An 18,594-nucleotide genomic window follows, 5' to 3' on the forward strand; every position below is an offset into this window, starting at 1 on the left:
GCATTAAGACAATGCAAACAGGATTAAATGAGAACAGTCTTTTGAAACAGTGAATTGATTGAGTAGAGCAGAAAATTATTTGGCTCTCTGCAGATACCTACACAAAACACTAATAGCCTATATCATTCTTGCATAGACACACACGTTTTATCTAGAAAAACTAAAAAAAAAACCAACAGTATTTCTAAAGAAACTGTCCAAAGCACATTTACTGTATGCACCTGATGTATATGGAAACACATATTTAAAAAAAATAAATTTAAATTATGCATGATTAGGCATACATTTGTTCATCTTACATCATTAATGACAAACAAATAAACAAATGAATTATCCACTTGCTTTTTAAAAGGTTACTCTGTGCATTTGAATTTGCTCTGTGTGCATATTTCCATAAACTCATGCATTGTGCATGCTGATACAAAAAAAGAAAAGAAAAATCACTGAAAAGTCTGTTAAATTATACATTTTAGCACTGAGTGGCTGTATATATGTGTTTGTAAATAAATTATAGGGTCATACCTGTGAGCCACTACACCAAGCAACTGGTCAGGCAAACAAAAGCAATGCCATTTGCTAAGTACAAACAACCACAAAATACATTAAAAAGCAATCGTGCACGTGGCCTTTTCTGCGTCCGATCATTCTTCACAATTTTTGCCAGTGCCCTGATTCTTTCTTTGACATTGTATGGCAGTGGCAGGGGGCACTGATGTGAAAATCTTAAAAGGATTAGGCAGGTTGGTGTTGCCAGCCAATTGGTGCTTGTCAATCTCAGAGGCCCCTGTGTGTTCCCTCTCTCACTTGGTCCAAGCCCCCTTTCTCTCTATCGGTCAGGCTTAATGTCTGAAGCTTAAATGGCCACACTAGCCTGTCCCCTTGGTGTGACAGAGTGACAGGTGGCAGATCAAGACATGAAGACAGAGAAAGAAGACAAAGACAGCGAGGAACAGGCGGCTAGAGACCAAGACAGGAGGGGGAAAGAACCGTGTAGGCAGGGATTAGGAAACAAATAAGAGCAGAGTGACAGGAATGTAGAAACACACAGGCAAGTCATATTGATGCATTTGGATACAGTCATACTGCCATCATTTCTCATATTATGTTCCAGTGCTTCTTATTCTCTTGTCTTGCTTTGTTTCATTCTCATTGCTCCTTTGCATGCAGGTACTATGTCGTATTAAAATTCTCAACTTATTGTATGGTTATCATATTAAAAAATGTTACCAAGAATCTGCAAAGCAGAAGAAAGTAGCTTCTGCAGGTCAAACAGAAATAGAGAAATATGCTAACATATTGCAGCATTAGGTTGTGGCACACACATTGCAAGGGGTTGGGGTTAGGGCCGAGTTAAGCAGTTGGGGTTTTATGGGCACTGGCTGGGAATCTTTCCAAAAGTATCTGATGCCTTACCCAAGTTTCTTTAGAGAGAGAATGAGAGAGAGGGGATAGGACAGAGGAAGCAAAAAGGGAGAGACACTGCTGCCTCCACAGAAGAAGACCGGGTTATTATGGGACTCAGGAGTGTCAGGCTATTCTTCAGCCTCTTAACATGGGTCATTTCCTAACAGCACTGGCGAATGGCCAAGCCACAGACACACAATAGAGCCATTCCTTGGTCATTACCAGCACACACATTTTGCTACCACAAACACACACACACACACACACACACACACACACAAGCACGCTTGCACACATTCACACAGATCAACCGAGGGTCGACTCTAAGCAGTAACGGCCACCCCTCCCTTCGCTCCTCGCCTCCTGCTGACAACTTGGTCCTGTTTCTCTCATATCTAAACTACAAATCCAGCTGGGACATCTCTGCCACATCACTCACCTGGTCTCCGGTGAGGTGACAGGCGGTGAGGTTCTGCTCCTCAAATGACGGGGCAGAGCGGACGTATTTGAACCAGCTGTTGCTGGTGGCATCCAGGCCTGTGTCCAGCGCAAACTTAACATTGCCCATGTCATCCACCACCTGTTGGAGAGTGACAAGTTAGATTAAAAAGGGAAAAAAATCCATACATTTATTACAAACAACAGGTTATCGTCAACTACAAAATCATGTGAAATATTTCTAAAAATGCCATTTTCCAAGGAGCTTCTAGTTAGATGAAGATATAAGATTTCAAATGGGCACATCTGGGTATAAGAAGGCAATGCCAGGAGTTTGATGTCAGTCAACCTACAGACATACAGAGGCAGCATGTCAGTGGGTGTTAGGGCCACCTAACCTTGTTAATCCTGACAACTTGAAGAGGAAAGAGGGAAAGGAGAAGGGAGTAGACAAACTGTGGCCTCTTTCACTTGTCTAAAGACTTTCTCCGGCACATATTGATCACCTTTTGTAACCCCTACACCCCCCTGAGACTCTGAGAGCGGGTTTCATGTTACGCACTTTCACAGAATGAAGGAAGTTGGAGATAGAGGTGGAAGAGGAGGAGGAGGAGAGGAAGAGAAGAGGGGCTTATTGTGGAGTGAAAATCAGGAAGAAGTAACAAAGCTTTATGTTTCGCTGAAGAGAAAAACAGGACCTCAAAGTAGAAGTCCTCAAACTTGCCAAAGGGACAAATATTTTGTATTAGACAACAATTGGTGCATTTATGAAACAGCAGATCGACTGCATCCATTTTAAAGGTCAGGAGTGTTGTCTTCTCCTCTTTGCCCCTTTGAGCGCATTTGTGTGTGTGCATTGGCATCTGTGTGTGTGGTGGAGTTCAATGGTGCTGGGGAACCTGGGGGCGGATCGGCTGAAACCCCTAAGTTAACCCCCTCCACCAAGCTGGGGTTGAAGCTCCGATTTCGCCCCCGCGCTGCATGTGATACTGAGCCTGTGCGAATCCTCCGGGGAGAACTGGCCTGAGACAGAGCAACTCCTCTAATTACAACTCCCAATCAGCCTGGCCTGAGCTCAGCGCTGACCTCTAGCTTGACTCTCCACACTCCTAATCACAGTCAAATGTCTGCTGAAGGAAATCAAGGTGTGATGGAGAAGAACCAACAAACCAACTGACGTTTTTAGATGTGCAAAGTTCGTGAACTTCTCTAACTGACTGATTTTCTAAAGGCATGGTAGTGTTTTTTCCCCAGCTCATAAAGTGTGAATGGTCATGTTCTTGTGTTTTGGGTGAACGCGTGCAGAAGGTGTATTTTTGTGGGTGGGGGTGCAGGTGCCAAATTTGGTGAGTAAATATAAAGGGTCTGTTTGGAGGTGTGGAAGAACTGCCATGTGCTTATTTGTACGAATACGGTGACTGTTTTAGGCAAATGCATGGTTGAAGTAACAGCTTGAGGTAACAGCAATGTTTTGCTACTTTCAATCCAAGGTGTGAGTTTACCCTCTTCACAAACTACGCCTGCTTTAGAATAACAATGCCTGTTAGTGCCTTGGCTAAAAATAATTTATCAAACCTTGACTTACATTTAAAAACGTGCCTGAAATAAATACTGTGGTCATTGCTTATGTAAATGCAAATGTATTTGCTGATTGTGAGAGTGGCAAAAGAGACTGTTTATGCAAATGCAGTTCTTAATATGTATTTTCTCACACTCAGATACTCAGAAGTAAATAATGTGATAATGTCCATTGGAAGGTTTATGAAAAATCTTATCCATTCCTCACTCTCCACATGTACAGCTATGGCCTCTCCTGCTTCCAGTTTATAACTTAAAAGACGGGGCTTGATCAAGTCCAGGCCTTTATTTTATGTGTGAAAACAGTCACTGAAAACTAACCAGGCATACCCACTCAACCACACACACACACACACACACACACACAAAACCCAATATCTTTTCTGCAGGTGGTGGAGTCAGAGTGCACTTGTCACAGCGATGTTGGGGAGCTGCGACAGGTATCATACATGTTTTATGAACACATGGAGAAAAACTGAGATCCAGGTGGAGTCAAGGTGGGATTATTTCCTTTTTCTTGGGGGGATAGGTGTGTGAAGGAAGGTGGGGAAGTTCGACTCTGAACAGACTGACATATGTGTGAATACTGCTATACCTACATATAGCACTGTGGTATTCATACCCCCTCCACACCTCCTATACACACACCCCAGGGTCTGATCATAGGCGTAATGAGCAGCAGACCTGTGTGTGTTGTGTGTGCATATGTGTGTGTGTTGTCTGGGAGGCCTGCTAACACCCTGTCTCCGGGTGGAAGCCTGATTTATAAGGCTTCAAATGAGGTGCAACAGAGAAGGAGAGCCAGAACAAGCCCACGGCTGATTGTTTGTTTATTTACCTTTCTTTTTCACCCACCCCCCTCCCTTGCCTTCGTCATGTGGGTGAGGAGGACCTGGCTGTAAGTCATCACCTCCACGTGGAAAAGGGTTTCAACAAAACGAAGCAAACCTGACTACTGAGAGTTTTCCCATAGCCTTCTATCTCCTTCTTCAGATCAGAGGCTGACACAGAAATAGTGATGCTTAAAATATCAGGAATGACATCAGTTGAGCTCAGGTGATCAAACAGATTTAAAACAAAAACAAAAACAAATAAATAGTTGTTTGGGAGAAAAAAATTAAGGTGAAGAGTAAATGCCCATTGCAAACATGCAACACCACTTAGAGACTGATTTCCCAGTTCAGCTTTGGCCTACCACACTATTGTAGTTGTGAGCACATAGTTTCCTTGTGTAATGATGCGTTATCATCGACATTTCGAAAGTGGGTGCTCACTTTTGGTTTCACCTCCAACTAGATAATATTTAGATGTTGTGGCTTAACTGTTTGCAACCTGTGTTATCACTGGACTGCTCGTGTTACCTGCCCTGTCACAGCTTGTCGTTCCAGATCTCATTGAGTACAGTGTTATTATAACTGATACAAATAATAGAAAAACCTGTGAAAATGAGATCATAGTTGTAATAACTGAAGAGAATTATCATTTAAAATGACAAAATATTCTCCCTTATAATGTTTATTCATACATTAATTCACTTTACTACTGAAATAACACATTTGAAATATTTTGATGTCAAGGCTTGACCTATAGATTTCTTTGATTCAACAATATCATAAAGTAACTCATGTGACAGCATGGACGCACGCGCGTACACACACACACACACACACACACACACATGCAAGCACAGACACAATGAGACTTCAGTCAAAGAAGCGCTTCTGAGTGGACAGGATGCAGGGCAAACTCCACAGGAAGCTCTGATAAGAGCACGACACTTATATCGCTCCTCACAACACAAAGGGGAACCTTTGACAGCTAGGAACCTTTAATGGATGTCTCGGCATGCCTTCTCCCCCGCCAGTTATATCTGACGGATATGTGTGGCACGCAGGGCTGAATTAGTAGAGAAAAGTTGCTTGTACGAGTAGACGTTGGTGACAAGGTACATATTATTTTCTGTTTGACGGAGGGCAGAAAATGGAAATGGCAGCTCAGAGCACAGTGGTGATTGTGATTTTGATGTGAAATGGAGATAGAAGCAGACTTACAGCATGTGAGAGCTAACTGTTAGGTTATTGTGTGTCTCTGAGGGAATATTTTTATGAAGTGTGATCTTACTGCTTTGTTACGCTGCCCTGGGTTTCAATGTGTGAACACACCCTGTTTGCATGAACTTGTATACATATGTGTCATAGGCAAGCGTCGTTGTTTTCATACACTTCTCAATCCCAAACTGTAAAAATGATGCAACTTAACCCTGACTTGTCTTTACATGTTTTTCATGTCAGAGATTAGTTTTTTATGTGTTAGCTTTGGTGGATTCAGTGGAGAAATGAATGATCAGTGATATTTGCTTCGCCTTTTTCTCATCACAGGATATCAAGACAAGCAACAAACCATGACCATTCATCTGTGTAAAAGTCTAATAAACATGTGTTTTTTTTATTCAGGCAGTCATCCCACAAAGACAGATAGAGAGGCAAAAGTTAGCTGAGAGATTTCTCTGTACTGAAAGTTTTTCTGTCTGCGGGAAACAGGAAAGACGCACTGTGAACATGTAGAGAGAAGGCTGACTCTCCCCTGGTTCACCAACTCAGGTCCTGGGAGGTGGCCAACAAATAAAAACAAGTTGTTTCAAAGAGAAAGAGCAAAGAACAGGGGACCGATTGCCTTTCAATATTTATCTTGCTTTTTATTTAGATTAAGAATATGTGAAAACCTGTACAAAGAGGGGAGATGCACTTCTTCATGAAGCCGCTAGGGGGCAGTCTGGAATGAGAGCCCTTCATGTAAAAGAGCAGAAGTGGGGATGAAAGTTCTCTCCCTCTCTGCAGCTGTACACACGTACATATACAAAAACACAGGGCCAGGGTGGCTGCAGACAATATAAAAATGGTAGACAGAGTAAGAATTCCATGCACACACACATGCACACTCACACACACACACACACACACACACACACACATACTTGTACTTCTATCTTTGTGAGGACACTCATTGACATAATGCATTCCCTAGCCCCTTACCCTAACCTTAACCATCACAACTGAGTGCCTAACCCTAACCCTGACCCTAACCTTAACCTAAACCTAATTCTAACCATAACTCTAAAACCAAGTCTTAACCCTCAAAATGTGATTTGAAGGTGTCTCAAAAAGTGAGGACCTGCCAAAATGTCCTCACTTTCCCAAAATGTCCTCACTCTGTTAGTAAAATACTTTTTTTGGTCCTTACTATGTAAAAGTACACACACACACACACACACACTCACACACATACATACTCCGTTATACCCTGACGAGAGGGCCCTTCATGGAAACAGAACAGTGACAGTGACAGATTGAGTGGCTGTGAAGTGGGCTGCGGAGCTGGTTGTTAGAGGTGTTGCAAATTAAGGTGCAGGATGACTAACAAGAAATAAAGAAGTGTGTGTGAGAGTGTGTATCCTTTCTGGAAAAGGGTCTGTTTCCAGTTGGGAGGCCCCTTAACATGCAGACACACACATATACACACAGGCGGACTAATAAAGCGGCTGACAGAGTACAGATCCCCACAGCCTCCGATGTGTTTGTGCGCATTCACATGTATGCGTGTGTGTGTGTGTGTGTGTGTGTGCGTGTGTATGTGCATATGTATGTGCATGTGTGTGATGGATGGGGGCCTGCAGAGATGACCCTAATCTGCCACATCACTCAGCAGTCTAAATGAGTGTGTGTCCATCCACATTTGTGTGTATGTGTGTGTGGAAGTGAGAGGTGGACAGGCACACAAGAGGTCCTGTCAAGAAACCTTCTCTTATAGCAAGAACGAAAGAGAAAGAGAAAAAAGATGAAGAGAAAGGGAGATTGTTCACAATTTCATAAATTCAAAGAAGATAATGTGGGAGGGCAGTGACGGAAGAGATGGAGAAAGAATGATGCCCAAAGAAACAGATACAAGTATCTGACTCTTAATTCAACATGCATGTTAGTAAACCTGGAAGGAAGAAGAATAAGAGAAACTATGGGCTCAAATGAAAGTCAATAAGATTTTGAGCTTGTGAAATGATGTTCAGAAATAATTCCATAGCTGTGGTTGCCTTTGTAAACTTGTGAAAAAAAACCCTGTATTTACGCATTCCCAATGTCTTTGAGACAGAAATAATTTCTAAACATCATTTCATAAACTCTTCCTCTCCTCTTTCATAAAATCTTTCTGATCCTTTTTTGTGCAGATATGCTAAAAAACAGCATACAAATAAATTCTGCTGACAATGTGGCTTATATTAATCATACACATTTAATAATCAATATCAAACCTTAGATGTCAAATATTTTCAGTGAAAATATGTTGAGTTCAAATAAAGAGAGTTAGTAGCAGAGCCAAAGTGTTTCATCAGGAGGACCCATACTGTGAGTAGAGATTGGGCCTTTAAAAAATTGTGTGTGTGTGTGTGTGTGTGTAAGGCCTATTACTGATGCTGGTAATAGTACACCTGTGTAGCCATGTCTGGCAGCCTAATGACAGCTAAAGAGGAAACAGGCTATAAATCCACACACACACACACACACACACACACACACACAGGCGTGCACACACACACACACACACACACACACACACACTCTTCCTTTTTGTCAAGTAAAGAGCCCTTATGTCAGATATCACATACAGTGTGGTACCCACTGTATTTACTGTTTGTCAAAGGCACAAGTGAGTACCACTTTAAGAACATGTGTCGGTACCTTATGCGAGCGTTAGTTGTATCACTAGTTATATGTATGCAAGACGTTGGGAGTGTGTGTGTGTTGTGTCTGTGAAGGTGAGTAAAGGCGTGTTAAATGTGACCCATTTTATCTGGGCCGGGCAGCCATCGACATAATTAAAAACCAGGCAGGCAGGCCAGGGAGGGCCTGGGGCCTTGTAAAAGCCATCTGGGTTGTAGTGTGTGTGTATGTGTGTGTGTCTACATGCACTGTGAGTGTCAGAATGTGGCCCGGCTCACTAATGACCCAACTTGCTTCTCTTAAATCAGAGCTTCTACGCTCACCGTCACACAGCTATCATTTGTGGCGAGTGTGCATGTGCCACACTGAAAGCGGCATATGAAATGCTCCAGTGTCTATCTCCCACACTCACAAAATTGTGGTAGGGTCTAATCTCATTTTGTTTGAGTTTGGCTGATCTAACTTTTCCCTTTAATTGAGACTTGAACAGCAGTTCCCATGCAGGTGAGAACTGAAGGCTGGATGTGGTGATTTATGATAAAGATTTGTAGTTGTTTCCCACACAATGATGACAGGCAGAACAGACTGGATATAAAAATGTTTTATCTGACTATCGTTTTTAGCATCAATCATTAGATTTTGTTCAGCTCATGGATAATACAATACTATGAAAACAAGAGCCATGTATTTCTTCATAATATGTGTCATGTATTACAACCTGACGATATAGTAATACCAAGTAATATGGATTATTACATTAATAGGTTTCAGTACTTTTTGAGACTGTTAAGTTACCCAGCAGTTACGACTCAGTAGCCTTTGCATTATTATTCTTTCAGTAGCTACAATACGTTCCTATCTTTCTCTGCTATTCCTTTTTCCATATATAATCCGTTTTCAAATTTGAGTCACTAACATATCTAATTTCAACAGTGTGGAGCCAATGACTACATACAGTATCTTCAGCCACTCTGTGTTATTTTTAGCATCATGCCACTATGTCCCTCTCTGCTCTCTTGCAGCTCATCTGAATGAGCAGGTTGCCATGTGCTGGGTTGCCAGGTTAGGATAACTTTAAACAGGAAGTGTGAGCGCTTTAAAAGAAGAGAGGCAGGGAGTTTTCAGGCTGGATCTCGTTAATGAAATGGCTTTCTGTTATTTACAGCACCTTGTTAAAAGGCTGGAGTGTGTGTAAGAGTCTGTGTGTGTGTGCTTGTGTGTGTAAATGCACATGCTTGTGTATGTCATTGTATATGTTTTGTGTGTACGTGCAGGTGTATGTGCTTATGTGCATGATTTTTTGCCTGCATACATGTGTGTTTTCTTATGTGCATGTGATGTGCACAAGTGCATGTGTATATGTGTGTGTGCACAGTAGTTACCATCATGCTATGTCTGTTTTACTGTCGGGCAGCCTGTTACAGGCCCGGCTTTATGATATGTATTTAGGGCAATTAGTGAGCAGATATATTGGCTCATTATAGTGAAGCAGGTGTAGTGTAAATGGGAAAATATATGAACAGTACATCAGGGTCACACACTGTCGGTAGTGTTTGAAGGCTAACAGCTAGACCTATCTGTGTGTGACAAACAGGAGCACAAACACTGAATCTCTCAGCTCTCCAGTTCTGAAACACTGAATCACTTAGAACCAGACAGAGGAAACTTTTTCTCAAACCAGTCAAAGGAATCCTGCCATCAAGCAAGAACATTTATCAGTTTTGAAAATCTGCAAAAATAATTGCTAACAGGCTCGAGAGGAGAACAAAGAGAGTGAACTGGTTGAATATTAACTGAGAGGGAACCAGAGTTAACAGAGTACATGTTTATTGGCTGAAAACAATGCTCAGTGAGCAACGTGGTTGTTTTTTGGTGCTGGTTTTTTCTCCAGAGGAGTCCACTCACAAAAACACACATTAACCTACAAACACAAAAGTATATACTAAATTAGTTCATGTATTTATAGCCACACTTTTATGTGATTAAAGCAAAGGATTTTTCAAAGCTTTTCTGATGTTTTGAGTTCTTATTTGTAAATGACACAACCTCAGTGAAGCACATTCATCTCAAATTTTACACTAATGCTTTAAGTGCTTTCTGGAGCAAAATTACACATCTCCTCTGTGTGCACATGTGTGGTTTTATATCAGTATATAATTTCTGTGTTTTGCACAATTGCACTACTAAAAACAATCTTGGCAGTGGCCTCCAAACCAAAAAAAAAACCAAACATTTATGTGTTAAAATATGCAATATTTACTTGATGAAACATCAATACAGGGAGGGAAAAATGGATTTCCAAAGTTAAGCACATAATGCACATGGGCAATTAGCCCAAATACTAGGGATATAACATAAAAATTTCCTGAGCTCAAGAAAAGCAACTAAATCAATCACATCCAATGCATCCATGCCAAGAACAATGGCAAATAATAATGAGGCAAGGAAGCTTGCATTCAACACTGACACAACTTGACCTCCACTCTATCGACTGACATCGGAAGTGAAACACAAAATGGGACAATTCCTGGAACTGTGCAAACACAAATAGGGAAGTGGTGCTCGGGACAAATTTGTAGAGCATGTAACACTATTAATTATTTATTAACACCCGAATAAAGGAATACTTCCTTCAACAACATTTGCTTTTGTGATACAATGGAGAATGATGGAGCGAGAGAGAAGCAGGAGGACGAGAGACACAGAAATACAGTGACAAAAACTGCACATTTACAATTATATTTCTAGTGATACAAACCAGACAACACAGGTTTACAATATGAACTTAAGGAGAATTTTTCCCCCTGCATGTCAGTTCCTGCTCAGTATCAAATCAACGTTGGCCTCAACATTTATCTCATCCACTACCTCATTCCTTGAATCTCAGCGAAGCAGGCTGACACAAAACAGAAGATGTCACATCTGTCTCCAACCATCCTCTTTAAAATTGATTATATGGTGGATGTTTGGACCCTGCATTGTAGAAAGTTGTAGTGTCCTTGTGTGTTATGAGATCAATGAGTTGGCAGGACAGCACAGCACTAAGACAACATTTCACTCAAACTAGAGAGAGAGATACAGACACACACATTCCTCTCTTTTTTTGCCCTTTAGTCTTCCTCTCTCAATTTCACCCCATCATCACCTATTCTCCACCTGGTTTTTTACAGCACTTTTAAATTTGAGAGCCCAAATCGACAAAAATGCATTGTGAAGTAAAAAACAAGCTTCTCTCAGCAGCTGGCTGGGACAGCATGTGGCAGAACCCCTGTGTGGCGGCAGGCCTGGGACTTATTGGAACCATCTGAGCAGAACTCTTCGTTTACTGTAACAACCAGACTCCACTTTCTCCTCTCACCACCTCCTCTCTCCTCCTTCTCCTCACCTGTTGAAAGTGGGCAGGCTTTAGTCCAAAGTCTTATGGCCCACATTGAAATCATCAATTAGGAAAATTAAAAAAAAAAAAGTAATATAGACACATTAAACTAGAGCCTGGTATTTTTATGTACATTTTTTATGTACAGCAATACAAATGTGACAGCGTAGTTCATTTTTTAAGTTTTTAAATTCACTTTGGCAGTAAAACATATAGTAGAAAACTCTTTAGTGTGGAGCTGGGCTAACAGGACCCTTTTGGGGCTGATGATTGCCTGCAGAAAACCTGTAAAAACACTGATAGGTAGAAACTTGTTAGCCTTGCACATTAAGGCAACAAACAATCCATAATGCTACCCTGTCTTACAGGTTCACTGTGCAACACAAGGACTGAGAATCCTTCCATTAAAAAAAAATGCAGCTGTGAATACATAAATCTAATCCTTGGATATAATATGAACTTTTTTGTAAATGTAAAGAGATAAATAGTGTGTTATATTCAAGCCAAACGGTATCACACAAAATCCAACCCAGATTAAAGGGACTGGTCTTCACTTGGGTATGAGAGATGAACTTACAATAAAGAATAATAGCCTATTATTTTTTATTGAAAAATTGTTAAATTTACAAATCATTAGCAACAACTGCTGCAGATATATTAAAACAAGATGTACTCAACATCAGTACTCACTGAGTACTGATGCTCCTTTCCCTTTTGTAAAAAAGTAAAGTCATGTAAAGAGAAAAATATAAAACACATTTAAAATCCTGCCCAGTAGGATTAGCTGAACCTATAGAGGCATAGGTGATGGTATAAGGCATGTTACTCTCCTTGAACAGGATTAGTAGAATATCTGGCTATTCTCATCTCTATCAAAGGATAATTTAACATGTGTGCTCTCATCTGTGCTCTGTGTGTGGCTGCTGAACGTAGGTCTACCTATCTGAGTATGTGTCTCAGTCCAACACCAGTGTCAACGTCTCCCTACACACACGTGAGGCTGGCCCTCCCCTCCTCTGCCCTACCAGCGGCTGAGACTAACCAGGACAGGAGGGCCAATAAAGCTTTCTCTCTCTGAGTGTTGGGCCTGCTGTTGAGAAGGAGAGGAAAAGACCTATTTCACTGTTGTGTAAACCATTGTTTCATTTCCACACTTCTCTCTCCCTCTCTCTGCTCTGATATTTCACAGGATTTTTGGCCCCTGTTCAAGTGTGAACACAATACAGCTATTGAGATCATGGCTCGCACCTCCTGGCCTGAGCTGGGCTCTGCGCTAGCTTTAGAACCCGCAGCTACCACTTCATACTCAAGCTGCCATAAGTACTTCTTCCTTTTTTTCCTCCTCTATCCTTAATTTTTGTTTTGACTCAGGAAGCGCCACAGACAGACACACCATACCCCGTTGCCCTATTCCCCATCTCATCATGTTAACCGTCACCCTAAATCTGGCTCTGGAGGGCCCCAGTGCGCAGGTAATGCATCCTGATTGACCACTGCAACCTAGAAGCCCATATATCCAACTTTTAATTAAGAACGCTCATCCCTTCTTCTGAGAGAGAGAGAAACAGCAGAACAGGCCGGGGGTAGTAGTGTGTGAGTCTGTCATGGATATGTGTGTGTTGCAGAAGAGCCCTGCAGCCATCTGGTTCGTGTTAGACACATTATTAAGAGTGTGTCAGTGGCCAAGGCCTGGCTGATGGCTATCAATCTACCCTTTAATGTATGACGGGATATATGGAGGAATGGATGGATATGGCCCCCCCTCAGAGAAGCTAATGGCTAAACGGATGCATTAAGGTGATTGAGGCCCATGGTGGAGCTTGGGCCCATAGTGGAGCTTGAGGACCATCTTATCTCCTATGGTCTTGAAGCTGTTGGGAACTGCAGGACTGCTGTTCTGGGCATGGATGAATGGAAGGATGGAGGGAGGAAAAAACAGTAGTGGAAGGGAGACAGATGGGTAAAGTGTAGTGCTAAGACAACAGGAAACTTCCAGGAAACATACAAATGAAATGATCTGCAAGTTCAATAATTTATCAATCATTTAGGTGATTTTGTCAGGAAAAACAAGTAATTTGAAGACATCCCCTTTGACTTTAGTCAAGTGTGAATGTTATTTTTTCCTGACATGTTATAGACTAAATTATTAATACAAATGTATCACCAGATTGGTCAATAATTGATATAATAAAAAAAGTGATCAATGATCATACATGACACCAAGCAAACAGTGAGTAAACCTTTGATTTGTGAGAAAGAAAAAAAGGGTAGGAGGAAGAGAGAAGGAGGAGACAGAGAGATAAATGAGGAGGAGGAGCAGCTGTTGACACAAGCCTTCTCCTTTCTGTCAGATAAGAGATAACTGGGCTGCAAATGTTTAGACACACCATTAGTCGTGTCATCAATCACACACACACATATATTCACTAACACACACACAGTGAGGAGATGGAGGAGGATTACTGGGGAGTGACACAACATATTGCTCTATTACTGCTTCAAGCATGTCTCACTATCTTTTTCTTTACAGCTCATCACACACACACACACACACACACACGCATACACACAAGCATTCAATCCAGTTCATTTACACTGCACAACACTGAGCCAACCAGCATTCGAGACTTGATGCTTGCAGTGTATCTACAAACACAAGAGCACAGGCAGCATCCATCATCAAACTAAGCTGAAGAGCAGATTGATACAGATGAAACTTTTTATTTTTTACAGTCCAGTTCTGTTCAATGTGCTCTTCTGTTTCAGAGTTAAGTCACAGGAACAAGCTATGTCAACACTGCAGAGGGCAACTACTCTTGTCAGACATACAGTACATGTGTGTGTGTATACACATGTGCATAGACTATGGGTGTTTTCTGTGTGTATGTGTATTAAAATGTTTTGTACAGTTATATATTATTCATTGCAGTGAGGAAAAATAAATGGCATCAGTGCTACAGCATACAGTCACAGTTAGAGTATCTAACTGGGTACAGAGGGGTCATGAAGGACAGAGAAAGGGCACAGACCCAACTTTAACTCCCACCTGGAAACTTCTCATTAAAGCTCAAACGGCCCATGGCGTGCCATTAAAGTCACACCAGCAAATAACAATGACTTTCAAAATATCCTTTGACTAATAATGCTGTCATTACAAGTTACTCATGGCTTTGCAAAGACCAAAAAACTTTTCGAAGTGGTCCTGGGCTCCCCATGGACACATTAAAAGCTAAGGCATAATTTGGCCATTCACTAACAACTCTTGGAGAATGCTTCCCTCAAGGAACACAATCAGGCATAATTGGCCAATCAACATTGGGAACAAACACAACAATATACCTCACACAGTGAGGCTGTTGGATACAGTCATGTAGACTTAAATCACAAAAATAAAGAGGGAAAGGGCACAACACAATATTACTGTTAATCTCTTCAGAATATACAGTATTTATATATATATATATATATATATATATATATATATATTGCTTGAAGGTTGGCTGGTTTGCAAAGGTACAGCAGAGGCATCAAAGAAAAAAAAAATGTTCATGGCTGCTTGTACATGTGGTTGTGCATGTTTCCCAAATGCACCTATAGTTTATTTCTAGCTACAGGTTGTGAGATAGTGATGGAATCAATGGGTATTTACATAAGTGATGATATAATTTAATGATATAATTTGTAATTTGAAAGAAATCATCTGTATTGGATGAAAACATTTTACCTCTTATGATGATTTTCAAGTTTTCATGTTGTGCTTAAGTGTCAGTCAAAGCAGATGCCTTCAAAACCTGTAAGGTAAACTCAAAACTTCATGGTTGTTGTTTTTATTCTCAGTCACTGAAGTCTCCCAACAAGAGAGAAATTAATAATAAGCCTGACATCAGTGACTACAAGCTGATCTATGAGGCAGTTTGAGTATGATCAATAACACTGAGGACACTTAAGGTGCAACGGGTCATCGCTCAGCACTTAGACATCATTATCTATTATTGACTGACTATCGATCAGTTCAGCCAAAAGGAGTCAATATTAACAGACTTAATTTGATAGACTATGTAAAGTCAGTAAAAAGTATTTTAATTTGATGGAATGAAAAAACAACCTTCTCTCTTCCTGAATGAAGAAAAAAATATTTCCCTCCATCTCTGCAGTTGAATTTGTCATTTCTTACTCTGCCTTTGTTTTGGCAGTATTTCAGTATTTAAGTGAACATGCATTTTTGTATTTTGCATTTTATAACCACAGTAAAATGAACAAAACGGATGTCATTTATGTAAACCTTTCTGTGTTTGTATCTATATGTGCATATGTGTATTAATGTGGGCTTGAGCTTGTTAGTTGTACTAATTAATCCAAACAGCACAATAGATCTTTTTAGCCTGAGGGGCGTATTCACTATGACCACCCTGTGTGCTGGAGCTCAGTGGTCCTCGGGGGTATTTAGGAGGTAAACATGTTGACTGCACCTCTACTCCGCCATTCCACCATCCATTTACTTCCCCACACGTGCAATTAACGAGCCACTAGCTAATTTGGGGTTGGTGCATATATGTAAATGAAAGGCAAACAAAAGGAATGGGTGATGGATGACAAGAAACGGGGCTTGGGCAAAGTCCATGTGGGACACTTAGCACCATGACACTAATTAAAAAGCCATAGTACTGAGAGCACTGAGGTAACTCATTAGCTGCAACCTGCTTCCGAGCCACACAACACACTGAGTACTAGCTAGTTGTGAAGGAACCAAAGCCAGAGAGAAAGAGAGAAAAAGTAAGAGAATGATGGACGTGGGCATTGTGCTAGAGTGAGGGGTCCATGTGGGCATATAAGCTCAGCCAAATTAGCCTGCTTGCATTAGCCCTCCTGTGCCATTACCCATTAGTTTAGTGCTGGGGGTAGAAAGCTGAAGAAAGGTTACCATAAGCATGGCAATTAGGGCCATAATAGGATAAACAACAACCTGGCCGATGGAGGGAGTGAAGCAGAACACAGTGTAGGGAATGATTACAGAGGCCGAGTGTGTGGAGGTGGCTGACTTTAGCTATATTGATCTGTGGCCCTGCAGTGGAGGGAGCTGAAAGTGGCACCCACTGAGCCTGCATGGCTTCTCTGCTCAGCAGAGACAATGCCAACAGTGTCCACATGAAAACACAGGCACAAACAGATGTGCACAGACTCTCTTATTCTCTCTACCTGCACACACACACACACACGCACACTGTGGCTGTAGTGTACATGATTTGTGCGTGTACAGTACGTAATGTAGCCTATGTGAGTGACCCTTCTCCACTAGTGTCTGTGCCCGTGGTGAGTTTCTCCTCTGGCGATTCATTTCATCTCAGTATGAATCGTCACGGTCTTTCCCCTGCTGCTCTTTATAAAACACAGCCATCTCCTAACATTTACTTCATCATTTAACAACAAAACCTCCAGAAATACCATTTTCATAGAGGAGGACCACAAGAAGCAAAAAACAAAAAAAAACAAACAAACAAAAAAAACAAAAAACAGGAAGAAACAAGTGATGTGGGATCAATGGTGCAAAAAATTGTTTTTATCGAATGCTGCGTGGCTCACATTTCCCGCAGACACAGATAAGAGAATGGGAGTAAGCAGACCCTTCTGTGTGCGTTAGTGTGTGTGTGCGGTTGTTTGAGTGAGAGAAGGGGGAGGAGGACAAGAAAATAAATGAGATTATTGATGTTACATGTCAAATATTATTGCTGAGATTTGAGCAGAGAGGAGGAGAGGGTAGGCTGATGGGCTCGCTGATCCGTGCAATGCTTCATTTGGGCAAAAGGCCAACAAGTCACAGAATTTGGATTGTGACCTCAGGTGTGTGATACTGTGGGGGAATGAGCTTACCCTCGAACCTACAATATGTTTTTCACTCATAAACTTTAAACACACACACATCTCTGGCCTGCATGTCATAATCCTAACACAAGTTGTCAGAGTCACAGTCTGTCAGATGTGATATGTTTTGATATTTGGCTCTGCGTGTACTCCTGTTTTTTCACCTTTCAGGTCAGACTTTCTATATAAAATTTGTTCAGGCCTTAAAGTATGCATGCCTTATTTCCCTTGTGGATCAAGTATTAATCAGAGAAGAGCTGAATGGCAGCTTGGGTATGCCTACACAGCATCTTAAAACAGTAATATGCACATGTGATAACAGAGAAACATCTTACAGAAAGTGGGAATTTCACAAATTTGGTCAAATCTTACTGGTGTTTAAAGATGACGTTTGGCTTACTATTACTATATTACATTAACCTTAGAGTCAGAATAAAATATATGAATCCAGAGTTTCCCAGAAGTCTTCTCATTACATCAGATACAATCGATCAGTGGTCTTTCCAGTTTGAGACTGAAAACTACTGAATGACATGAGATGAAATGAATACAGCAAAAGTTTAGATAAAGCTAGATAAACAGATGGATGAATGGATATGTATGTGTGTGATTGTGTGTGTGAATATGTGTGTTTTGGATAGCATATAATGAGAAGTCCCATAGATGATGGCTGCAGTCCCAAAGAGAGAGATGGTCAAAAACTGTATGAAATTGGAGATCATCTGTAAGGCCAAATGGACATCTGGCCCGTGTGTGTGTGTGTGTGTGCCCACTCACAAAGAGACATTCAGAGACCTTATGGCTCCAGAGAGGTCTGGGCTTCACGATGGAGTCAGAAATCTCATCTCATTCACAAAGCAAACATTCCAACTTTGCAGGGCTTTTCAACACTTTCCACTAATTCTGCTCATTTCCAGCGTACATCATCTTCATAAGTAAACAGTTGCTCTCTCCTGGAGGAAAATCTAAAATCCTGACTTATCCCTCTTAAAAGGTAACATTTTCCAGCTCAGTGGCCAAGATGGTCCTCTGGCTCTATCATTACTTAAATGTTAATGTCAGCATCAGTTCCAGGACAATTTGTTCCTTTGAACAGAGGGATGTGTTTGGGGCAACAGCACAAGTAGGCTGTACCCACAGACAAAAACAAAGGAAGTTTGTACGGATTCCTTAGACAAATATACTGTAAATGTCACAATGTGATGCACAACCACAGTCAGACGCAGT

The 18,594-nt window shown here is 41.2% G+C and overlaps 1 protein-coding gene across 8 annotated transcripts in view; it reads right to left on the bottom strand.

The window, feature by feature from the left end:
* Positions 1–18,594, bottom strand: part of prdm16 (PR domain containing 16) — a 181,039-nt gene that overhangs the window by 24,400 nt on the left and 138,045 nt on the right. For all 8 annotated transcript variants that reach the window (XM_071475777.1, XM_071475776.1, XM_071475778.1 and 5 more), the window contains exon 4: positions 1,844–1,984. In XM_071475777.1, the coding sequence (XP_071331878.1) occupies positions 1,844–1,984 (141 nt within the window). The remainder of the gene's footprint in view (positions 1–1,843; positions 1,985–18,594) is intronic.

This window comes from Trachinotus anak, unplaced genomic scaffold (genome assembly GCF_046630095.1).
Source record: "Trachinotus anak isolate AG129_WGS33_773 ecotype Australia unplaced genomic scaffold, CSIRO_AGI_Tana_v1 ptg000004l, whole genome shotgun sequence".
In the NCBI taxonomy this organism is placed as follows: Eukaryota; Metazoa; Chordata; class Actinopteri; order Carangiformes; family Carangidae; genus Trachinotus; species Trachinotus anak.